This window comes from Lissotriton vulgaris, chromosome 7 (assembly GCF_964263255.1).
Source record: "Lissotriton vulgaris chromosome 7, aLisVul1.2, whole genome shotgun sequence".
Classification (NCBI taxonomy): domain Eukaryota; kingdom Metazoa; phylum Chordata; class Amphibia; order Caudata; family Salamandridae; genus Lissotriton; species Lissotriton vulgaris.
The window spans coordinates 526,743,839-526,764,514 of record NC_141695.1 but is presented as its reverse complement, the minus strand read 5'-3'; the positions used below and the strand labels follow the sequence as shown (position 1 = coordinate 526,764,514).

The 20,676-nt window shown below is 47.6% G+C and overlaps 1 protein-coding gene across 1 annotated transcript in view; it reads right to left on the bottom strand.

Moving 5' to 3' along the window:
• Positions 1 to 20,676, bottom strand: part of TRIM16 (tripartite motif containing 16) — a 147,678-nt gene that overhangs the window by 11,640 nt on the left and 115,362 nt on the right. Inside the window, exon 5 of the mRNA XM_086930608.1 lies at positions 19,862 to 19,957. Coding sequence (XP_086786734.1) covers positions 19,862 to 19,957 — 96 coding nt within the window. The remainder of the gene's footprint in view (positions 1 to 19,861; positions 19,958 to 20,676) is intronic.

The window sequence follows — 20,676 nt, the reverse complement described above, 5'->3', positions numbered from 1 at the left end:
TGCCACAGTGAAATGTACATTTTTAGTGCTAGTCACTGTAAGGGCATTGACTTTAAGTGCCATACACTCTGCCTTGTGGTGACAAGGCCAATATAGGGGTGAATAATTAATATTTGAAAGGGATACTTTGGTCCATCAAAAAGCTTTATTTAGAGATTTAGAATTGCAGTTTCTACACTACTACAGTCAGGCTAGACATGTAGACCTGAACCTATGTTTTACATTGCCACTGTAGTGGATGATACAATAGGTGCTGGGTACACTTTGTACACTATCTAAAGACTTTTATGTAATTGTGACTGAGAGTTGCCTGGTTCCGCATGTATGCTTGTGTGTAAGTGTGCAACTTGTACAATACATAAATAGAAGGTGGGAGGGATTTGGGGGGGCGCCCAAGCTGTTTGCTGAAGCCGATTCAGGACGATTTTGTTACAGCAAAAACAGCCCCCACCCTGGAAGCCCACCGGGGAAACACCCGGTGCCCGCTATTGCCATTCCAGTCCGGCCCTGGTTGGAATAGAGACCGGAAGTGGACTGGATCGACTATAACCCTTCAGGCTGAGGACTAGTAGCCCCCTGCTTGCCCTGTGCCCTCCAGAATGGATTAGGAGCATTGCTGGAGGGTCTTTCCCCATAAATTGTGTATAGATACTCTTCTGCAAATGTATGAATTTCTTTTGAAAAGTAATTGTCTACGGGGTCATACTATGCATACATGTAAAAAAGAAATTAAATGGTATTTTGGGGCAGGATCAGGGCCGTTTCTAGGTGTTTTGCCGCCTTAGGCGAGAATTGAAAAATGCATCCCCCTCCCTTGCTCTCACTGGTTGCATCTTACTCTCCTCACTGCCCGCTGCCCAAACCTGCCCAAATTCTGCTGTTGTGTAAGAGCACCGACACCTTATCTTGGTAGAGTTGTGCTATAAATGTGAAACAAATGCCATTTCAGGCACAGCTGCCTCCCCCAGGCCTCAGATTAGGTTTTACCCACGTCATGTGTTCCTTTCTGGCACCTTTTATCATTCAATGTCCCAGTTTTAGTATTCTTGACGATTTCAATTCTCACCTGGATTGCTGACAAACCCAAACCACGAGACGTGTCTTGTAATCCCAGTTTCGCCACTTGAGCACATTGTGTGAACCAGGACACATTAAATGCCGGTCACACCACTTATTCAAAGGCTCCCACTACCGACTATCCCCATAGTAAACAAGCATTTGCAATGCAATAGGTCTCGCGTTAGGAAAGTTAGAGCTATTGGTATTGTAAATGACAATTTTTTTATTCATGTGTTGGTTTTGAAAATAGCAAAATTAATAGCTTTGTCATTTACAATGCCAATAGTTATAACTTTCGCAAATGTGACACCTGTAGCATTTGTAATGAAATATGTGTTGTATTTACGTGACTTAGATGTATTGATATTACAAATAACAATGGCTTTTGATTTTTTTAAATAATTAATACTTAAATAAAAGTTATTGTAATTTATAATGGCAATAGCTTAAACCTTTGTAAATAGCTTTTGTGAAGATTATGTTCAGCGTATTTTATTGTGACGAAAATCCAAGAACAGAAGTGAAATATTAACATATTTTTGGGACATTTGTAATAAAGCTTGAAACATTGAGAGAACATATTTGAACCAGTTGTTGTTGAATGGTTGCACAGATTGTTGCTGTGGTGGCGCTGAGTGATGTTGTGGTGGCAACAAGTGATGCTGGACGTTCAGTGATGCTGTGGTAGCGCATAGTGATGTTGTGGTGCCCCTGAGTGATGCTGTGGTGGTGCTGAGTGATGCTGTGGTGATGCTATAGATGGAGTGAGTGCAATAGATAGATAGAGTGAGGGCGATAGATAGAATGAGGGCGATAGATAGAGTGAGAGCGATAGATAGAATGAGGGCGATAGATAGAGTGAGGGCGATAGATAGAGTGAGGGCGATAGAGTTAGGGTGATAGATAGAGTGAGGGCGATAGATAGAGTGAGGGCGATAGATAGATAGATAGATAGATAGATAGATAGATAGATAGATAGATAGATAGATAGATAGATAGATAGATAGATAGGAGTGAGGGCGATAGATAGCTAGACAGATAGATAGAGTAAGGGCGATAGGTAGAGTGAGGGCGATAGATAGAGAGGGCGATAGAGTGAGGGAAATAGATAGATAGAGTGAGGGTGATAGATAGATGAAGTGAGGGCGATAGAGTGAGGGCGATAGATAGAGTGAGGACGATAGATAGAGTGAGGGTGATAGATAGATAGATAGATAGATAGATAGATAGATAGATAGATAGATAGATAGATAGATAGATAGATAGATAGATAGATAGATAGATAGACAGACAGATAAAGTGATGGTGATAGAGTGAGGGTGTTGTGTGTGTGTGGTTGTGTGTGTGGGGTTGTGTGTGTGTGTGGGGTTGTGTGTGTGTGTGTTTGTGTGAGTGTGGGGTTGTGTGTGTGGGGTTGTGTGTGTGTGTGTGGGGTTGTGTGTGGGGTTGTGTGAGTGTGGGGTTGTGTGTGGGGGGTTGTGTGTGTGTGTGGGAGCATTGTGTTTTCTGTGCGTCAGTATCAGTGAATAAGGGGTGTATGCGGGAGCTTAGCTTGTCGAAGGGTGGGCCGGAGAGCATAAAACGTGGTGAATCACATATACAGAAGACAGGATAAGACGGCAGGGATTAAAAAAGCGGGCGTTTTAAGTGTGTGAACATGGGGGCCGGTGGAGAATCCGTAATTTAAGGCAATGCTGTGCTCGAAGTCTATGCGTGTGGTGTTGGTGGCGTTTAGGCGAGCAGTCTTCCGGCTGGTAATATGGCGCATGAGGAGATGCAGATCACAGCTCTGTATGAGACAGGGTATAAGCGGGACATATCTGGTGAGCAAGTGAAGGCAGCCTTCAGCTCTATCGAGTCGTGTGGAGCGACGGGCGGACACGAGTGGTGACGCGATGCTGAATAAGACACGCCTGGGAGTTGTGCGCGCGCGACAAACAAAGTGCTGTGCATGTCGCGTGTGTGCTTGTGTGTGTGCAGGTAAGCTGATCGCCGCTTTGGAAGCACTTCCAAAAGCGGCTTAACTAAATGTCTCACTGACAGCGCATGCGTGCTGGATCAGCGAGACCTAAAAAACAAGGCGAAATGCAGAGGGAACCTTTAAATAACAAGTTCTGCAGCAAATCCAATAAAGATACACATTTCTGGATAAATCTAGACTTGCCTCAACGTTCCGTGCAAATGCACCAGTGGGTGTACAAAACGGGAATCCGCACAAAATGCAATGTTTTCCTATGTGAAGAGAAGGATTATGGTGGAAAATTCAACAGTTTCACTTAATATTAGCTAGCAGGTTCCTTTATCCTAATTTTTTTAAATCACAGCAGTGCATTCTATAATGAGTTACTTTAAACTCATTCATTGTCTTTCTTTGGGATTCCGTAAAAGGTGCTTCCCCCACCCCCTCCAATCAAATATAATACCTGCCGCCTCGTTTTAAGGGGCACGATTTGGGCTTTAGAAATTGATTTGTCTTGCTTCTTTTTTCCAATACATACATATGGATCAAAGCATTTTCCACAGAATAAAAACACCTCTAGTGCCAGCTCCCTAATGCAGAGTTTGCTTATCAGCAGCATCTATACGCAGGGCACACCAGGGCCGCAACGCAAAAATATTGTTATGGGGGCAGGGGGGCTTCTGCAGAATGTAACGAGTGGCCCGAGTCCATCTGCCACAGGTATTCACTGGCCTTGGGATAAATGGGGGGCCCCTGGAGGGTTGCCCCACCCTCTGCGCCGCAGGAGGCTGCGTTACTCCCCAGTCGCAGCACACACTAGCTGGTGCCGAAGTCACCCACAAGAAACTCCGACACCATAAACATGCTCACCGGGTGGCTGAGTCGCAAAATGTTAAAAGAATGAATATTAAGGGGAGGAGAGATGTGAGAGGTACAGAGGCACAGGAAAAGGAGATAGGAAAGGATAAGGAAGAGGGTGCGAGGACCCACAGGCCCTAGAAACAGGATTTGCTGGAGAAACTAACATTCAAAACTTGAATGGCGAGTTCTGAGGGCTTCATGAACTGCTGGGGCCCAGAAGAGAGAGGACAGCAGAGCGTGCCTACTTTTTGGGTGTGGGGAGAACTCTTTTTTTTTTGCCGCCCTCCCCTTTTTGCCACCCTAGGCAGCCGCCTAGTGTTGCCTAATGGTAGATACGGCCCAGGATCAATTTTTCACAGTGAGTACCACAACTTTAGCCAACGGTATTGTCAATTGTCATACATACAAAATATTGGAAATTTAGAGGCCCATTTCAAAGCTTGAATTAAAAGAGATTGCATCATTATCGACATGCAGTGAGCACAGAAGTTGAGCTACCCACAATCAGTAACAAGCATTGTCATAGCCAATAGGTCTCGCCTTTGGGACCTTATAAGTATTTAATTATGCAGTACAATATGCTTGGTGCAACATCAACTGTTGCATGGCTAAGCACTTATAATATCCCAAAGGCAAGACCTATTGGCTATGACAATGCTTGTTTTGACTTTCAACCATGCTGTACAGCAGCCGCACTGCTGTACAACATAGTGTAAAAAAAATTGAAAAAGCCAAACAGTAGAGCTATTTAGCTTTGCCAGTGTTTTGTGCCATGTTGAACTGCAGCGCGGCTGATTGTGCAGCATGGTTGAAGGTTAAAAACAAAAAGTGTCAAGACGTGACCAGCACTAATCACGTCATAGCGCCTTTTCTTTTTACCTCCTGTGCTAAAAATTTCTATAAAATAAGTACAAGTAGTACAAGTAATAGAAGTAAAACAAATGTCATTTAAATTATTATAATGTAAAGTACGGAGTCTTGAGGTCTAGGTAGGTGGACAATATGGAGAAGAGACAGTATCTGAAGTAATGGTATTCGGAATACTGACATACTTCAGTATACACACATTTTGAAATGGCATCTGCGCACATACACACTACCATCGCTCATGTTTCCAGATACATTAGGAAGTGTGTGCACACTGAACAGTGAGCGCCAGATGTGCACTCATAGTACTGTGAACGTTACCTGCGCGGACACATTCTGAAATATGCTTATAGTTATACACCAGTACAATGCCCCCCACGCTCACGCATACTGAAGTATGCATATATGCCAGTATGGTAAGCACCATCTGTGCACACACATTCCGAAGTATACATATTTCCAAGTACATTCAACACCCACTGTGTACACATTCTTAATTATGCTTATATGCCAGTACAGTGATTATCCACTGTGCACACACATTTCAAAGTGTGCACGGACACTCGAGGACCACCTGTGTCACACATTACGAAGAATGCACATACACCAATATAGTGAGCAGCATCGGTGTGCATATATTCCAAAGTATGCACAAATGCCAATACAGTGAGCACTATGCACACACATTTTGACGTGCATACACGCAACACACATACATCTGTAACCATCCAAATGCAAGTACACAATATTGTAACAGCATTCCCTGCATGCCCATTCTTTTCATGTTTCACTTTTTTAGGTCGAGCGTAGCGAAGGACCTTTTGTTGGCGTGTTCGGGGGAATGTGAGACAGCGTACATGCACGAGCCTCTGCTGTCTCCGATTTGCCCTCGAGGGCGCGCACGGCGCCGTGCAGATCCCATGCCGCAGATTCACAGCCTCACTCACGCATGCGCACACAGACACACACTGCATATATATATATATATATATATATATATATATATATATATATATATATATATACACACACACACACGCGCGCGCACACACACATGCACGCAGCCACCTCCCACGCACCGGGCTCTTTTGTCGTGACTCCCCGTATCTCCGCCGCATCGCCTGGGTAGCATAATTGAAACGGCACCCAACAGCCATGCGCCGAAACCGAGTGGAAGCGGACTCCGCGTCCCCAGCGCACCCCTTGCCTGTAGCAGCCGCCTCTGCTGACCCGGAAACGCTCCAGCCGCCTCCCCGCCTCCGGTACCCGGATGTATTACACTCTGCTCCTTGTTATTTTCTTCGGCCGCCAATGCTTTTCTTGTTGCCACTTTGGTGCTGAAGGTAGACAGGAGGTGGCATGCACGGTCAGGAGATGTTCACTCCGTACGCGTGCACATCTCTTGTCCCGGAGGCTGGTGTTAACCAGCGCGCACATCGCGCGTCTTTCACTTTCCCTCCCTCTCCCCCCCGCTGTCGGCTCCACTGAGACAGCTCGTCTTACATGCAACGCATGTAAACACTGGCAAGAAAACCCCCGATTAGAGATTGCTCTTTCCCTGAAGTGAGCAAAGTCTATCGGACTGGCCTTTGTATACAATGCAGTGGAACTTTCAATATAGCTAGACCACAGTAACAGCTGACTAACTTCTTCACAGCAATAACATAAGAGAACAGCATGTGTTCTGCAGTGAACAGACGCAGTTTATTTCATTTTAAAACCCGACTTACTGCATGTTTACTTAGCCGATGGGGTTCAGAAGAGGCCTCTCACAGTTCACTGTCGGTTTCGTTTTGAGTCACCCTGTTGACGAGCACAGCGTCGGAGCACAGGTAAAGTCCGTGCTATATAATGTTTTTTTTAGGTCGAGCTAAAGGTCGCTAGTAGCACCCTCCTTGTTTATCTTTTTACTGTTTGCAAAACCTTCAAAGAGTTCGGAGGAATATATGAGGCTTGTGTGTCTAAGAGACGGGCATATGGGTGTTGTATTTAGAACCTCAGAATGTTTGTGGCAGGGAGGTGGGATTTGTGTGAGGTGGGCGCCTTTGTGACTGAATTCGCATGGGAGCGGTCTCACCCGTGAGGGGTGTCTGTGGTGGAGTGTTCGAGGACCTCTTCGAGCGGTGGCGTCCGAGATGGTGTCTGTGTGATAGGCCACGTCCGGGGCTCCCTACAAGATGGGAATGTATCTGTTCCGGGCTAGTGGATCCTTCCAGATTTTCCACATGTGTCTAGACAAACAGATCGTTGGTTGGCCGTAAATGTAGTGATGGCCATTCAATTGTGAAGTCATGTTTTTCTTGAAACAAATACATGTTTGAGATTTTTCCTCCAATATTATCGACACTGGGTTTGTTTTTAGCCAGCATATTCAATCAGCTCTCGTTTGTAGGTAAATAAATCCCCTTGGCATACGTATTGTTCCACGATATAACAATGCATAATTTTCTTTACTTACCCTTATCCTCAGGAAATTGGTTGCTGCGCGTAATTCAACACTATTCAAAATTCTGTATTGTTTTAAGTCAAACCATATTAGTCAGGAAGCTCTTTAATTAAGCAATGCTTCCTCAGTACGGCTGTTTTTACTCTGACATGTAAACTTGCATTTTTTCCAACTTTTTTTGCACAGTCATAAGTTTAATTTTTTCACTTTTAATTTGTCTCTTCCATTACTGGTGTGAAAGGTCAGCTTGCTGCCCTAATACAGAAACTTTGCTAAATTATGCTTAAAGGTGTGAATGTTGTTTTCAATAGCGGCAATTTGACCTGAAGGTTTCAGAGAGCTTTACAAGAGCACCAATTGCTTTACAGACAGACACATTCATTTTGATCGTTTTGTTTGCACAGGGAGAATAAGTGATTTGCCAGAATCCCAGGATATAGAGCGTCCCTGTCGATACTCAAGCCCAGGTCCCCTGCGTCGAGGTCGACCGCTCTAGCCGTTAGGCCACAGGATTACCCTTGTCTGTTTTTGTCATGTTTCACCCTTTCTTTGCTGGTTGTTGCCTACATACCGATAATGATTTAGTGACAAATAACGTTGAGCCTAACTGCTGTCAACGGTGTGTTAATAAATTTGCAAATAGCTTAGCTTCTCCCTTTTTATTGAATCGTTTGGATAGACTTTTCATCCATGAGCAAATTGTTACCGGATAACGGCCATTTTCGTGTCTCCTATGTCTTTGCACATGGCCATGTTTGCCCGTATTAATTGTATAGTTGTTACTTATTCGAGTGCTGCTTCTCTAGTGCTGTTTCTGCATAGTGTTTTGAAACAAGTGTAAAGAGGTAGTAGGCACTATATAAGAAGATTCTGACGTCACTACTAGTCAGGTGTACACCTCAGTGCCTGCACTGGCCTGAGGGCGGCGTGCGGTCGTGACTGCCTGACCTCCCAGAGCACCAAGAGGTTGCCCTACCTCATGCAGCGCCAAGAGGCTGCCCTAACTCACGCAGCGCCAAGAGGCTGCCCTAACTCGCGCAGCGCCAAGAGGCTGCCCTAGCTCGCGCAGCGCCAAGAGGCTGCCCTAACTCACGCAGTGCCAAGAGGCTGCCCTAACTCACACAGCGCCAAGAGGCTGCCCACGGCTATTGGCTCGCAGATAGAGCACACAGTGCCAAGAGGTGTGGCAAATGAAGGTGGAGACCCGCAAGGCACTGCAACAAGGGCTGCCCGCCATCCTCTAGACGCAGAAGGGAGCCTGTGAATCGGGTAAGGTGAGAAAGCATCACCAGCTTATTTCACCACTGGGCCTTAACTGAAATCTGCTGTTACTATTATTGCCAAATGTAAATACTTATAACTGGGGACAAGTGGGTCCTTTGCAATGCAATAGGTCTCGCATTTGTGAGAGTTTCAGCTTTTGGCATTGTAAATGACAATGCGTTTTATTTAAATGTTTGTTTTAAAGCATAAATAAAAGGCAGTATCATTTACAATACCAATAGCTTAAACTCTAGCAAATTATTGCATTTCTTTTGCCACACGAGTTTAAGCTATTGGCATTGTAAATAACAATGCCTTATAATTTTGTTTCAAAAACAAAAACATAAATAAAAGGCATTGTCGTTTACAATGTCAATAGCTCAAACTTGTGTAACTGCGAGACCTATTGCATTGCAAATGCTTGTTATTCTTTTTTTTTTTTTTTGAACCTTTATTTGTAGTATAAGCAGTTACAAGTATGGGCCTACAACTATCCCGGCCGGCTGCTAAACAGAGCAAGAGTACAGCAAGCAATATGAAAAGTTATAGCAGTTCGAAATCCGGGGTCATAAAATACCAGAACATATCTTGTAATCAGATACACCAACTTGAAATCAGGATTTGAGAGGTTCATTTTTTCAAATAAGGAACTAAAGAAGGGGTGTCGCACAGTCGTACACAGTCCTACAATACTGCGCGCGAATCAGGATATCTACAAACAGTACAGATCCGAAGGAAATATCGGGGGTAAGATGCACAAAGCAGGAGAAATGCAGGCATAACCCCGGCGTGTATCGGAACCCCCGCCCCTCAAAACTAAACATATTGCAGAAAGCATGGAGGACGACACTAAAAAGAGAAGAAAGACTAAAGGGCCATAGAAACAAATACCGATCAAACACCCATCCCTCAACTCCCCACCCTGCACACCCGCAGAAGGCCATGGCCTACCCCCCCAGCAGCGTGCCTGTCGCCCTAATAGAGACCCGAAATATAGAAAGAGAGAGGAAAGAGAAAAAGAAGATAAGCGGAGGAGGGCCCTCAGTCGTGTCGCCCGGCCCCGCCCTTCACCCCTACACCCCTACACCTAGGAAAATCCCAGAAATGAAGTGGCACAGTAATGAAGAACAACTAGTCCCGGTCACAACAACGATGAAATCCCGGTCAAACATACCCACTGCACCGTCTGTCAACAATAAAGCCAATAGACTGTGAACCACATCATCCCTGACCCTGTCTGGCGGTCGTACCGCCAGAAGTCCACTCGTCAATCGATTTAGAGAACAGTCCTGAAGGTCCAAACAATATGGGCGGGTCCGGTCGGAGCGCAGCCATTGGAAAGTACAACAATCCAAATCCATCCAAATATCGACAGCGGAGATCCGGCAATATTGACACTGACCCCGAGAGCTTCTCAGAGCTCACACACAGTAGCGCCATCCAGGAGAGGAGAGTCACACAGTCCGGCAAGCGCCACGACATAGCTAGGACAGTCCAAGAAGGAAAATAGCGTTTTATCCCCAGCCGCCAGTTGAACATGTGTCCCAAAGAGACATCCACACGAGCAACCATGGCGGCCCGTGCGGCCACGGTAACCTGGTCTTTCAGCGGCTCCTGGTGCCTAGGCGGAGCTGGGACTTCCTCCATGGACACAGCTGCAAGTTCATCGGCAGTCCCTTGGAATCGGACCGTGGCCGCTAGAGACGGTGAGACAGCAATGGCGTCCATTCTTCTACCCAGGTCCCAGGCATGACAAATCAGGGTCTCGTGCAAAACTGTTAGGGCAGCCAACACGTGCTTGGGTGTGTGTTCCTGCGTATGTTGCAAGCATCCAGGCCCCATCCGTGCAACAGCCGTCCGACATGGACGTGGACCGTAGAGGAGGGCACTAGCCGCCATCTTAATCAGGTTAGCCCCGTCCCTCTTCACCTCAGTCAGGGACCAGGCCCCAATGCGGGGCGCCACGGGATGCACCCCCGTGGTTCAAAACTGTGAGGCGGGCTCCCCGAAGGAGAGTCACCAAAAGGCTAAAATCCCTGCTGAACCCCAGGAGTCGCCCGCCTTTATCGGGGGCAATCCTTGGTTATGCCCAGGCAAAAAGTTTGGGGAGGGGGCAGGAGTCATGCGCCCCCTCCGATCCTGTGTCGCCACACTGCACCTCAAGGGTCACCGCCGAGTGGACCGGGCCTTCACCGCCATCAGCGGCTCTTCATGTCAACGGCACCCACCGGCAGGCCCCTCACCGCCATCAACGGCCGTTGTTGCTGCAGTCGCGGCCGGATGCACGTCCAGGTCAACGCCCCGGTCTCATCACTGCGTGGGCCGCGGAGCAGTCGGGGACAGTTCCCAGGGTCTGCCGCACGCAGGAGCTTCGGGAGCAGACGGTAAGTGCTCGTTCTCCTTCTCCTATCAAAGTACGCCTTCGTGTCTCAGGATAAACGCCAGGATATACGTGTGGGGCGAAAGGGCTCGCGGAGCCGAGCGACTATGCGGCCATTTCGAATGCCTGCTTGGCTCCTCTAATGCTTGTTATTCTTATGTAAATGTTTAAAACATAACAGCATTATGACACAATAATACAGAATAATGGACCAGTACAACCTACTGTACCATCCAGTAATCAGGGTGCAATACCTGGACGGCACAGCTCACCATACTGTCCACCTCTACGAAGTCACAATAAATTAAACATGTCTGAGCGAACACTACAACTCCTCATACGTCGCTTAGCACTTCAGTACTTTCAATAGTGTCCATGTAGTCCTTCACATAACTGCTCATAGGTACGATGCGTGCAATAGAAAGCTGAGGGCGTGAGGAGCAGATAGAAAGTGACACAGCCACAAATAGAAAGTGAAAGACAGAGCTAGATCACAGCAGTGTGTTCCATGCAGTAGTGAGATGTCAAATCTAGATTCAGAAAGAGCATTTTGGGTGACAATGTGAACAATGTTAATGTTATTAGTCATCCTGTAGGCCTCCAGGGGAATACAGTATGCACGCTCATTCTTAACCTTTTCTGTGCTGATGACAGAACCGCTCCGTCATCAGCCGCGGTGGCGCTGTGCTGATGACGGAGCTGTTCCGTCAGGCCCGTCCGACGTGCCTGTGCGGCGCGGATTCCACGCCTGCGCTGGGCATTCTATTGAGCGGGCGGGGCCATGACGGAACCGCTCTGTCATCAGCACAGCTCATCCGCGGCTGGTGACGGAGCGGTTCCGTCACCAGCATGGACCGGCCGCGCGGCCGCCCTGCCCCCTTAGCGCTGCGGCGGAATAGCCGCCGCAGCGAAAGGGTTAAGAGGTCACGGGAAGTATATTCAGCGCCCTCCTTCTCTGCACACGTTCCAAAAAGAACATTAAACGTTCTGGTGCACAATGCAGCGAGCGCTGCCTGTGCACATTCATCCTGAGTTTGCAGATACAGTACTGAGTACGTGTTCTTTACACACTTATTCTCAAGTGTGCATATAAAGTTAGCGTATATCTGCACATACACTTGACAGGCGGGTGTAAGCAGCAATAACGGGGGTAGTAACAACAAAAATGCCTGAATCTAAGAGCAAACAGTGGAATGATACTGATAACAACATTAATCAGTACTTGGTCAATGCTCCATCGCAGACACAAACACCCAAAGAGAGGAAGTGAATCCAGAATATGCGGTCCAATGAAAAGCAAGAAAATGAGAGTTATAATTGTAAGTAATGGCTGTGCTCTAAGACCTTTTTAGGGAATTTGTTGTTAAGTAACTAAAGATCTCATTAGGGACAGTCTCAGGCGAGACATTAAAATATTCCAGAACAACAGCAGCCACCAAACCCCGCCGCAACTCAGCTTTTTTTCCACATTGTGCATCCTTCTGGATGTAATTTTTTTACAATTGGCATTTCCCAAGTCAATTTCCACATGCCCTCTGTTTAGATGTATTCACTTCGACCATGTCCTGGATGACTTCTATCTCACTCAAACTATTTGCTAGCCTTCAGCATAATGATAATAGTATGGGCTTCAGTGGCAAAGAAGCAAACTGTAACACGTTGTGAATGTTAGTATGCTCATATCATCATTTGACACAGGCAAAAACGTTGTGATAGGTACATACATACGTGTTGCCGGGACACTTGGGGCTAGATGTAGGTAATTTGGATTTACCGATTCATAAATACCGAATTTTACAGATTCGGTATTTATGAATCGGTAAATCCAATGTAGGTAAAAATTCGGTAAAAGATACGGAATCGGTAGGATTCGGTATTTACTGAATCGGTATTTACCAATTCGTTAATTGCCATTGATTCCTATGGGCCTTATAGGAATCAATGTCGATTACCGAATCGGTAAATACCGATTCGGTAAAATTACCGAATTGTCAAGGGGGACAGGGTGTCACTTTGAAACCCTGTTGGACCCCTGATTCTGGCCTGTGTGCCCTTAGGGCATGTATGTGTGCCACATGGCACAGATGTGCATGCACAGATGTGCATGTACACTGGAATTTGTTATTTACCACGAAATATTATTTCATGGTAAATAACTAATTCTTAAGGGCCTGTGGCACTGTTTTCAGTGCCACCTACATCTAGATTTACAGAATCGGTAAATTTACCAATTCGGAATTTTACCATATAGGTAAATTTACCGAATCGGTAAATTTACTGATTCTGTACATTTTAGGCCACTTACATATCAAATACCAAATACCGGTCAGTAACGGCCGAAATCGGCCGTTACCAACCGGTATTTGGTGTCCTACATCTGGCCCTTGGTTCCTAGGAAAAAAGATGTGGCCTAGTAGTTATATCATCGACCACAAACCCAGGACATCAAAATTATAGCTTCCCTTCTGAACAATCCCGGACACGTCACTATAGGCTCCTGCATCAGGACCCTTATTTACCGAAATTGAGATATTAAAAAGTTCTTGGTACAAAAACGTGCACTTATAATCAGTGCTTTAATTGTGCCGGAATGGTCCTGTACTGAGTACCGTCACTTTTTTTGATTTTGAGAGGGAGAGTGCCTGCACTTCTCAAAAGTGACGTAATACGTTTAACTGGAGAGTACCGGCACATCTCCGAAACAAGGAGGTACTCTGGTACACTATTTTTTTCCATTTCAATCACTGCTTATAACTCATTCAGTTTATTGTAAGGACATACCACTATGTCCTTGCAATCAAAACCGTTCATAAGCACAAACATTTCTCATGATACAGGCTCGAGTGTTGGTGCAAGAAATGCAAAGACCTAGTCACTGCACGCATTTCATGCGGTGTGGAGCGTCCTTTCCACATCGCTTTAAATTAGACTACATCGAGCTTCAGCCAAGATCGAGACGTTATGCGGCTCGCGCTGGGCACACGGAAGTGTTTGCTTTGACGTTGTGAATACTGCCTTTTTAAGGGCTTGAGCAAGGAAAGATGTAAGGGACTCCTGAGGCGTCTTGTTAACTCTTATTAGGCTTTAGGGCGCTGCTTACTTCGAGTGTGCTAATAAGGCACCCCAAAGGAGTGATCATGGACGTCCATGAGGGATAACGGTATTGTTTAATTCGGATATTACTGGATTAAAACTTCTCCATGTCAAAAAGGCCAGGTTAACAACAGACAACTACAGCTTAACAAGCATCACAGCACCGGCGCTTTACTTTCAACATTAAAAGTAAAGCGCGGGTGCCGTGATTATAGCAGAAGTAAAAAAATAGATGTTTTTTCTATTTCTTTACTTTTGCTATAATCGCGGCACCCGTGCTTTACTTTTAACGTTAAAAGTAAAGCGCGGGGGCGTGGCTGGCAGCTGGGCAAGATGGTTGCTAACTAGGAGAGCTCCGGAGGAGAAGTGACCTTCTAGGTCAATCCGAACATTTATCCGGCATATTCATGCACGTTAGAAGCTCTCGCGGAGGCTGGTGACCGAGCGGCGTCTGCAGGAGCAGCTCCGGTCAAAATCCAACACCGGGTGCTGAGGTTCGTCGGTAGCGGACTGCAGTGGCCTATTTTCCACACAGCAGCCGGGGACTAAATTTCGGAGTACACCGGGGACCCAGTGAGGTGGCGAAGGAACGGCCTGCTCGACGGTGGAAGCGCCCAAAAACACTTCCGCGCACAGGGCAGGGGTGAGCGACCTCCCACAACCACTGATGCGGCAACACGGCCTTTACAGCGACAGTCTGAGGCCCGGAGGGACACATCGCGAAGGTGAGGCCTGCTAGCCGAGGACAAGCTGGGGCCTGATTTTCCTGGGCGCCCCGGGTTCTCCTGTGCACCGGGACTGAGAGAGGTGGCAGTGGGACTGTCTGGGCAGCGGCAGAGGTGCCAGCAGTACCCCCGGACATAACGATCTCCCCTGACCCTTGAAGCGACAGTGAGGCTCGGATTGCGGGGGCCTGAGGCATGAGGGGCACGTTGACACAGTGAGGCACATTCCCTGAAGAGGAGCCAGGCCTAGATTTCCTGCATACCCCGAGATCCCCCCTCCCACTGACAGGGCGAATCTCCCGGTAGACGGCGGTGGAGCGTGGCGCTCCCCCCCCCTTCCACTCCCCTGGTGGGGGCGAGAACAGCGCAGCCCTTTCCGGCCCCCGTAGGAGAGCGCATCAACCCATATATTGCACTCCCTATTTACTGGCAGGGGAGACCTTGGCTGCGGACAACTACCCCCATAGAACGGCGGTCAACCAGGCCAAGCGGGGGTACGACAAACTCCAACCTGACCCCTTTCCCCCCCACTGGCACCTATACCAAGAGACCTGTGGAACATACGCCATATCGAGCGGGTGGCCTTATAGACCGGCAGGCCATGGAATCTGAACAGCCCAAAGCAGCAGGCGGCGCCTACCAGTGCTGTACCCCGGCAACCCCAAGCATTGCCATGGGAGGTAGAGGCCCACGGACCCAGACCACGCAAGCCAGACTGGACAAGTACGCCTATGGGAAGGATTTTCCACCACTGCCGGAAGGAAAGGACTCCTCGGGGAAGGCAGCAGGAGACGGCGCTTCCAAAAAAGTGACTCTGGAGGACATAATGGCGGCCCTCACCAGCGTCCAGACCACGGTGGGCTCTATCTCTACTGATGTGTCCCTGTTGAGGGCAGATTTTCAGAAAATCACTACAAGGGTCACGAAAGTCGAGCAGGTTACAAAAACCTTAGTCACGGACACGACTGCACTGCAGAAAACTGTATCACGGCTTGAAACGGAAAATAAACTGCTGGTTGAAAAGCTGGATGACCAAGAAGGGCGCTCGCGCAGAAATAACGTAAGAATTCTCGGAATTCTGGAAAGTGAAGGCATTCCAGTGATGGATCTCTATGTGGAGGACTAATAAAGACCAAGCTGCAACCAAAAGGACTCTCAACCTTTTTTTCTGTCGAACCGGCACATAGGGTGACAGGTGGAAGCCTAAACCTGGGGTGCCCTCCAGACCAGTGCTCGTGTGCCTATTCAACTTCCGTGATAGAGACATAATATTACAAACTGCGAGAATATCCCTGCAGATTCGTTTACAAAACTCAACAATCTCCTTCTTCCCCGACTACACTGCGGCGGTATCACGGCGCCGTCGTAGTTTTCTGGAGGTTAAAAAAGCATTGAGAGCTAGAGAAGTGCCATACTCAATGTTATTTCCCGCAAAACTGAGAGTAGTAGCTGATGGGAAAACGTGTTTTTTTGAAACACCGGAGGAGGACCATGATTGGCTTGAGGGTTGGCGGCGAGTGGAGGGACCACGTCTTGGGAACAGAGGACAACGCCATCGGGACGACTACGAGGAGCCGAGCAGTCAGGATCACCTTCCATTAGGTGAGGACAGTTCGCAGAGAATCGATGCAGATGACCTCGGTCATGGTTAAAACTGGAATGCGGGATGATGGCCGAGTAATAGACACTGGTGTGTAGATGAGATTGCAGATGAACCGACTCTGGACACCGGGCTGATGCAGGCCCTGATGGGTAGGGGAGGTCACGCTCTCCTTGGACTTATTACCCCCTTCATGCAAGTACACTGTTTTGGGTTGGGATGAAGCACTCTGCTATGTTGAGGAGACGGGCAGTTCGGAGTCCGTTGGGCACGGAGGCAGGGAGGGGGGTGGACCATGGGGTTGGGGAGTTAGGGTTTGGTATTTTTCAGTTGTAATTGGCAACGGCAATGGCGAAATAGTGTGGTGTGTACGGTCTGGCGGGTCCCCGCATTGCATGACTTGGTTACAGCTCACATTAATTTTTTTTCACACTCATGGCGACGTGTACCACAATGGCTAATACCCAAGACGCAACCCCTGATGTTCCGGTAACCCCTCTTACTTTACTTACATGGAATGTACACGGGTTAGGGGACAAAATTAAAAGAGGGCTGGTACTACAGGCCCTGAAGCGTCAAGCTCCCACATTAGTACTCCTACAAGAAACACACCTCACGGGCGCGGCATGCATGGCGATAGAAAGGTGGAGGTACATGATGGTGGTGCACTCCGAGTTCTTGTCAGGGTCCAGAGGAACGGGTATCCTGCTGCGAAAAAAACTCTTCCTTCATTGTACTGCAAACTAGGAAGGACGACCAGGGGAGGTTTGCAGTGATACAGGGTCAGTGGGAGGGTAGGCCCGTTAATGTGATTTCAGTATACATCCCCCCGGCACTCCAAGCAGTGGCACTCCCCGCCCTCAGTGAATTTCTGTTGTCTCTGCTGGAAGGGGACCTTCTTATCGGGGGGGGACTTTAATGCCACGATGGATGCCAGCGTAGACAGGGGACACTGACACCAGGTGTCTCCCGCTTACAGAGCTTTGCGGAAGCATTGGGGCTGGTTGGCATATGGAGAAAACGTAGTATCAGTTTGCTCCCCATCAGTTCTTTGGGAGGACTACAAGGCAGTTCTTAGGGGGCAAGCAATAGTTTCCATCACGGGCCACAAGCAAGAAAAACAGAAAGATCTCACGGCTTTAGAGCTAGAATTAAAATCAGCTGACACTGATCTCATGGCTGACCCTACATCCACCTCGGCACATGCCTTACACCTAAAGCAACAACAGTACAGGGAACATCTAAGGCAGGAGACGGCGTCGGCCCTTACAGCGACCAGGCATAAAATTTACGATGTGGGGGAGAAAGCAGGGAAACTGTTGGCCTGGCTAGATAGACAAGAGCGGGGCACCAGAGCTATAGCGCAACTGCGTACGGCAGAGGGCCATCTCACATCAGACCCACTAGCCATAGTTCGCACACTTGCTGGCCATTTCCGGGAGGTATATACATCGTCATCGAGCTCGTCGGAAGCTGAGGCAGCGGCCTCCATAAAGGACATAGCTATGCCCAAGCTCACACAGGAGGCAGCCTTGGAGCTCGAGGCAGATCTCATGGTGGAGGGGCTACACGCCGCAATCAGATCATTGCAGCCGGGAAAAGCCCTGGAACCCAATGGGATCCTGATAGAATTGTTCAAACTACTAGCGGACACTCTCTGTCCACACTTACTTCACTTACCGACAGCTTTGGTAGAGGTGAACTGCCATTAGACCAGAGAATGGCCACAATAGTGGCTATCCCGAAGGCCGGGAAGCCACCGACTGAGTGTACTTCCTATCGCACAATATCGCTGTTCAACGCGGAGGCGAAAATACTGGCTAAAGTGCTCGCAAATAGACTGTTGGCACACCTCCCGCACTTAATTCATCCAGACCAGTCAGGCTTTATGCCAAATAGGAACACAGCGCTTAACCTCCGGCGGCTGCATGGCGCGTTGGCTTGGGCACACACCCTGTCAGAATCGTCAGTAGTCATCTCCCTGGATGCGAGAATGGCCTTCGACATGGTGGAATGGAGTTACCTTTTTGCAGCCCTACCGCACTTGGGCTTTGGCCGAAGTTCTGAGCATGGATCCGCCTCCTTTACACCACACCTCTGGCGTGTGTGGCAGTGAATGGGCACTTGTCGGACGACGTGCCGCTGGCGAGAGGGACGCGTCAGGGATGCCCCCTGTCGCCGCTCCTTTTTGCGTTGGTGTTGGAGCCCCTTGCGGCGTGGATTAGGGAGGCCCCTTTGCTGAGAGGTATTCGGTCAGTGGAGGGATGGGAGGACCGAATTTACCTTTACGAGGATGACATTCTAGTGTACTTCACAAACCCTGAAAGTTCCATACCAGTACCTTTTAAGATGTGCGAGGCCTTTGGAACGATCTCTGGATATGCTATTAATTGGTCCAATTTAAGATCTTACATCGCTCCATCACACCAGGACCACACTACACAAAATGGGCAGAGCAAAACATCCATATTGTCTCAGGGGATGTGGGGACGGAGGATCCTTCTTTCACACGATTTGGGATTGCCCCATGATAGCAGATTACTGGTGGAAAGTGTTGCGAACAATATCACAGACCATGAATGTCTCTCTATTGCCAGAGCCACGCAGATGCCTCCTGAATGTGTGGGAACCAAATGACTTAGAGACATGGGCAGACGTGGATAACATTGGGCCTAAACGTGGCAAAACGAAATGGAGGGCTGCGGAGCTGCCATCGTTGACGGCCTGGTGTAAGGATATGGACCAAAGTGTGGACAGCATGGAACACGTATGGGGGGGGGGGGATATTTGCGAACCAATGCCAGACTCTGACGGGGTAGTTCTGATGAAGAACTTGGGGAGGAGTAGAGACATTGGGTTAGAGGGGCCACTTGTGATTCAAAGAATAAACAGTTGGTGGGTGGTGGAACAGGACAGGGTTCTGTATCATGTGTTAGTTCAGCTTACTGTAACCTATGTATGTATCCATGCTGACTGCCTTACCAATGCTATGCATGAAAATAATAAAAACAGTAAAAAAAAAAAAAAAGTTAAGCGTGGGTGCCGCGATTATAGCAAAAGTAAAGAAATAGATGTTTTTTTCTATTTCTTTACTTTTGCGAAAGTGAAAGTGATCGCAAAGACAGATGGCGGCTGGGCTCGTGCACGCTCGCGTGAACACAAGCTCTAGGCCAGCCAGTAACATTTTGAAAACTCACCTACAAAATTTCTCGCAGAGCACCGCATGCGCTGACTCAGCGAGACCTAAAAAATCATTCATGAGTCCTTAACAAAAGGGCTGGTTGATATTACTATGGGCTATTTAGATAAACTGTAACGGGCGGAATGAATTTACTGAAACATAAAATTCACCTCTCGGCTAATTAATATGGAACAGCCTGAACTTCTGTCCCGAGCATACATGACAGATTTACAGCAACTGAGCAAATAGCTCTCAAAGAGGTGGCTTATTCTGCCAAGAAAAACGTCCGTGTGGACAAGGGCATGGGAAAACTACTACACACCCAACCAGTGACCACGCCAACAATTCTAACTAGACCAACCCAACACTGTAAATCTCTGTAATATCACACCAGTTATATTGTGTCCATTGTTCACGTGTACTTACATTTCAGGAAGTCACTTCTGGTCTTTGGTTCCGGCGCTGAGATGCGATGCTTGGCGGGGACGATCGCAGACACCATTGTTTTTATCCCACATTCCTCTGTAGAAGGAAACAGATTGAATTTAGTTAAGAGTCAAGTATATGAATTTCTTTCATGTCATTTTCCTTTTCTTTTCTTTCACTTTCCACGATCAAGGTCAGCCATGTTTACAAGGCACTCCATTCAGACTCTTGGCGAGATGGCGACATTAACAAGCACGTTGGTACAAGGTACAGTTCACATATCTGCATACAACGCTATCTTACTCGCTGCGTTTGAGTGAGTTGGCAATAATCCGAGTCGGAAGGTGAAAAGATGAAAGGAAAGAAATATACGGCTTACCTTGAAGCTTGTAGGTCACTGTGAGGATGTGGGCTCCCGTACACAATAAAGTATTTAGGATGATGCGGCTGCTACAGATATCTATTTTTTTTCGGCCCATTGCAGTCCCGTACGTTCCAGAGGCTGTTCTAACTTTCGGTTTAGGTTGGCTACCGTACAACTCTTTCCGGCCTTTACTGGTTATAAAGTCTGCTACATTTATTTTCTGCTACTTTGCTCCGTACTCCTGAAATGTATTCCACGTTTTAATACTTAATCTTCCACCGGAACTCTTGTTAGGCCTCAGAGAGATAACACCAAGGTGTCATAAAGTAAGTGTTCAGCAGACGCTGGTCGTGATGTCTAATTGATCAGTGAAGCAGGAACAGAATCATCTCTGGATAGGCAGCGGATGTGTTGTGGGTTACACTGCACAGAAGACAGTGATTTCTCTCTT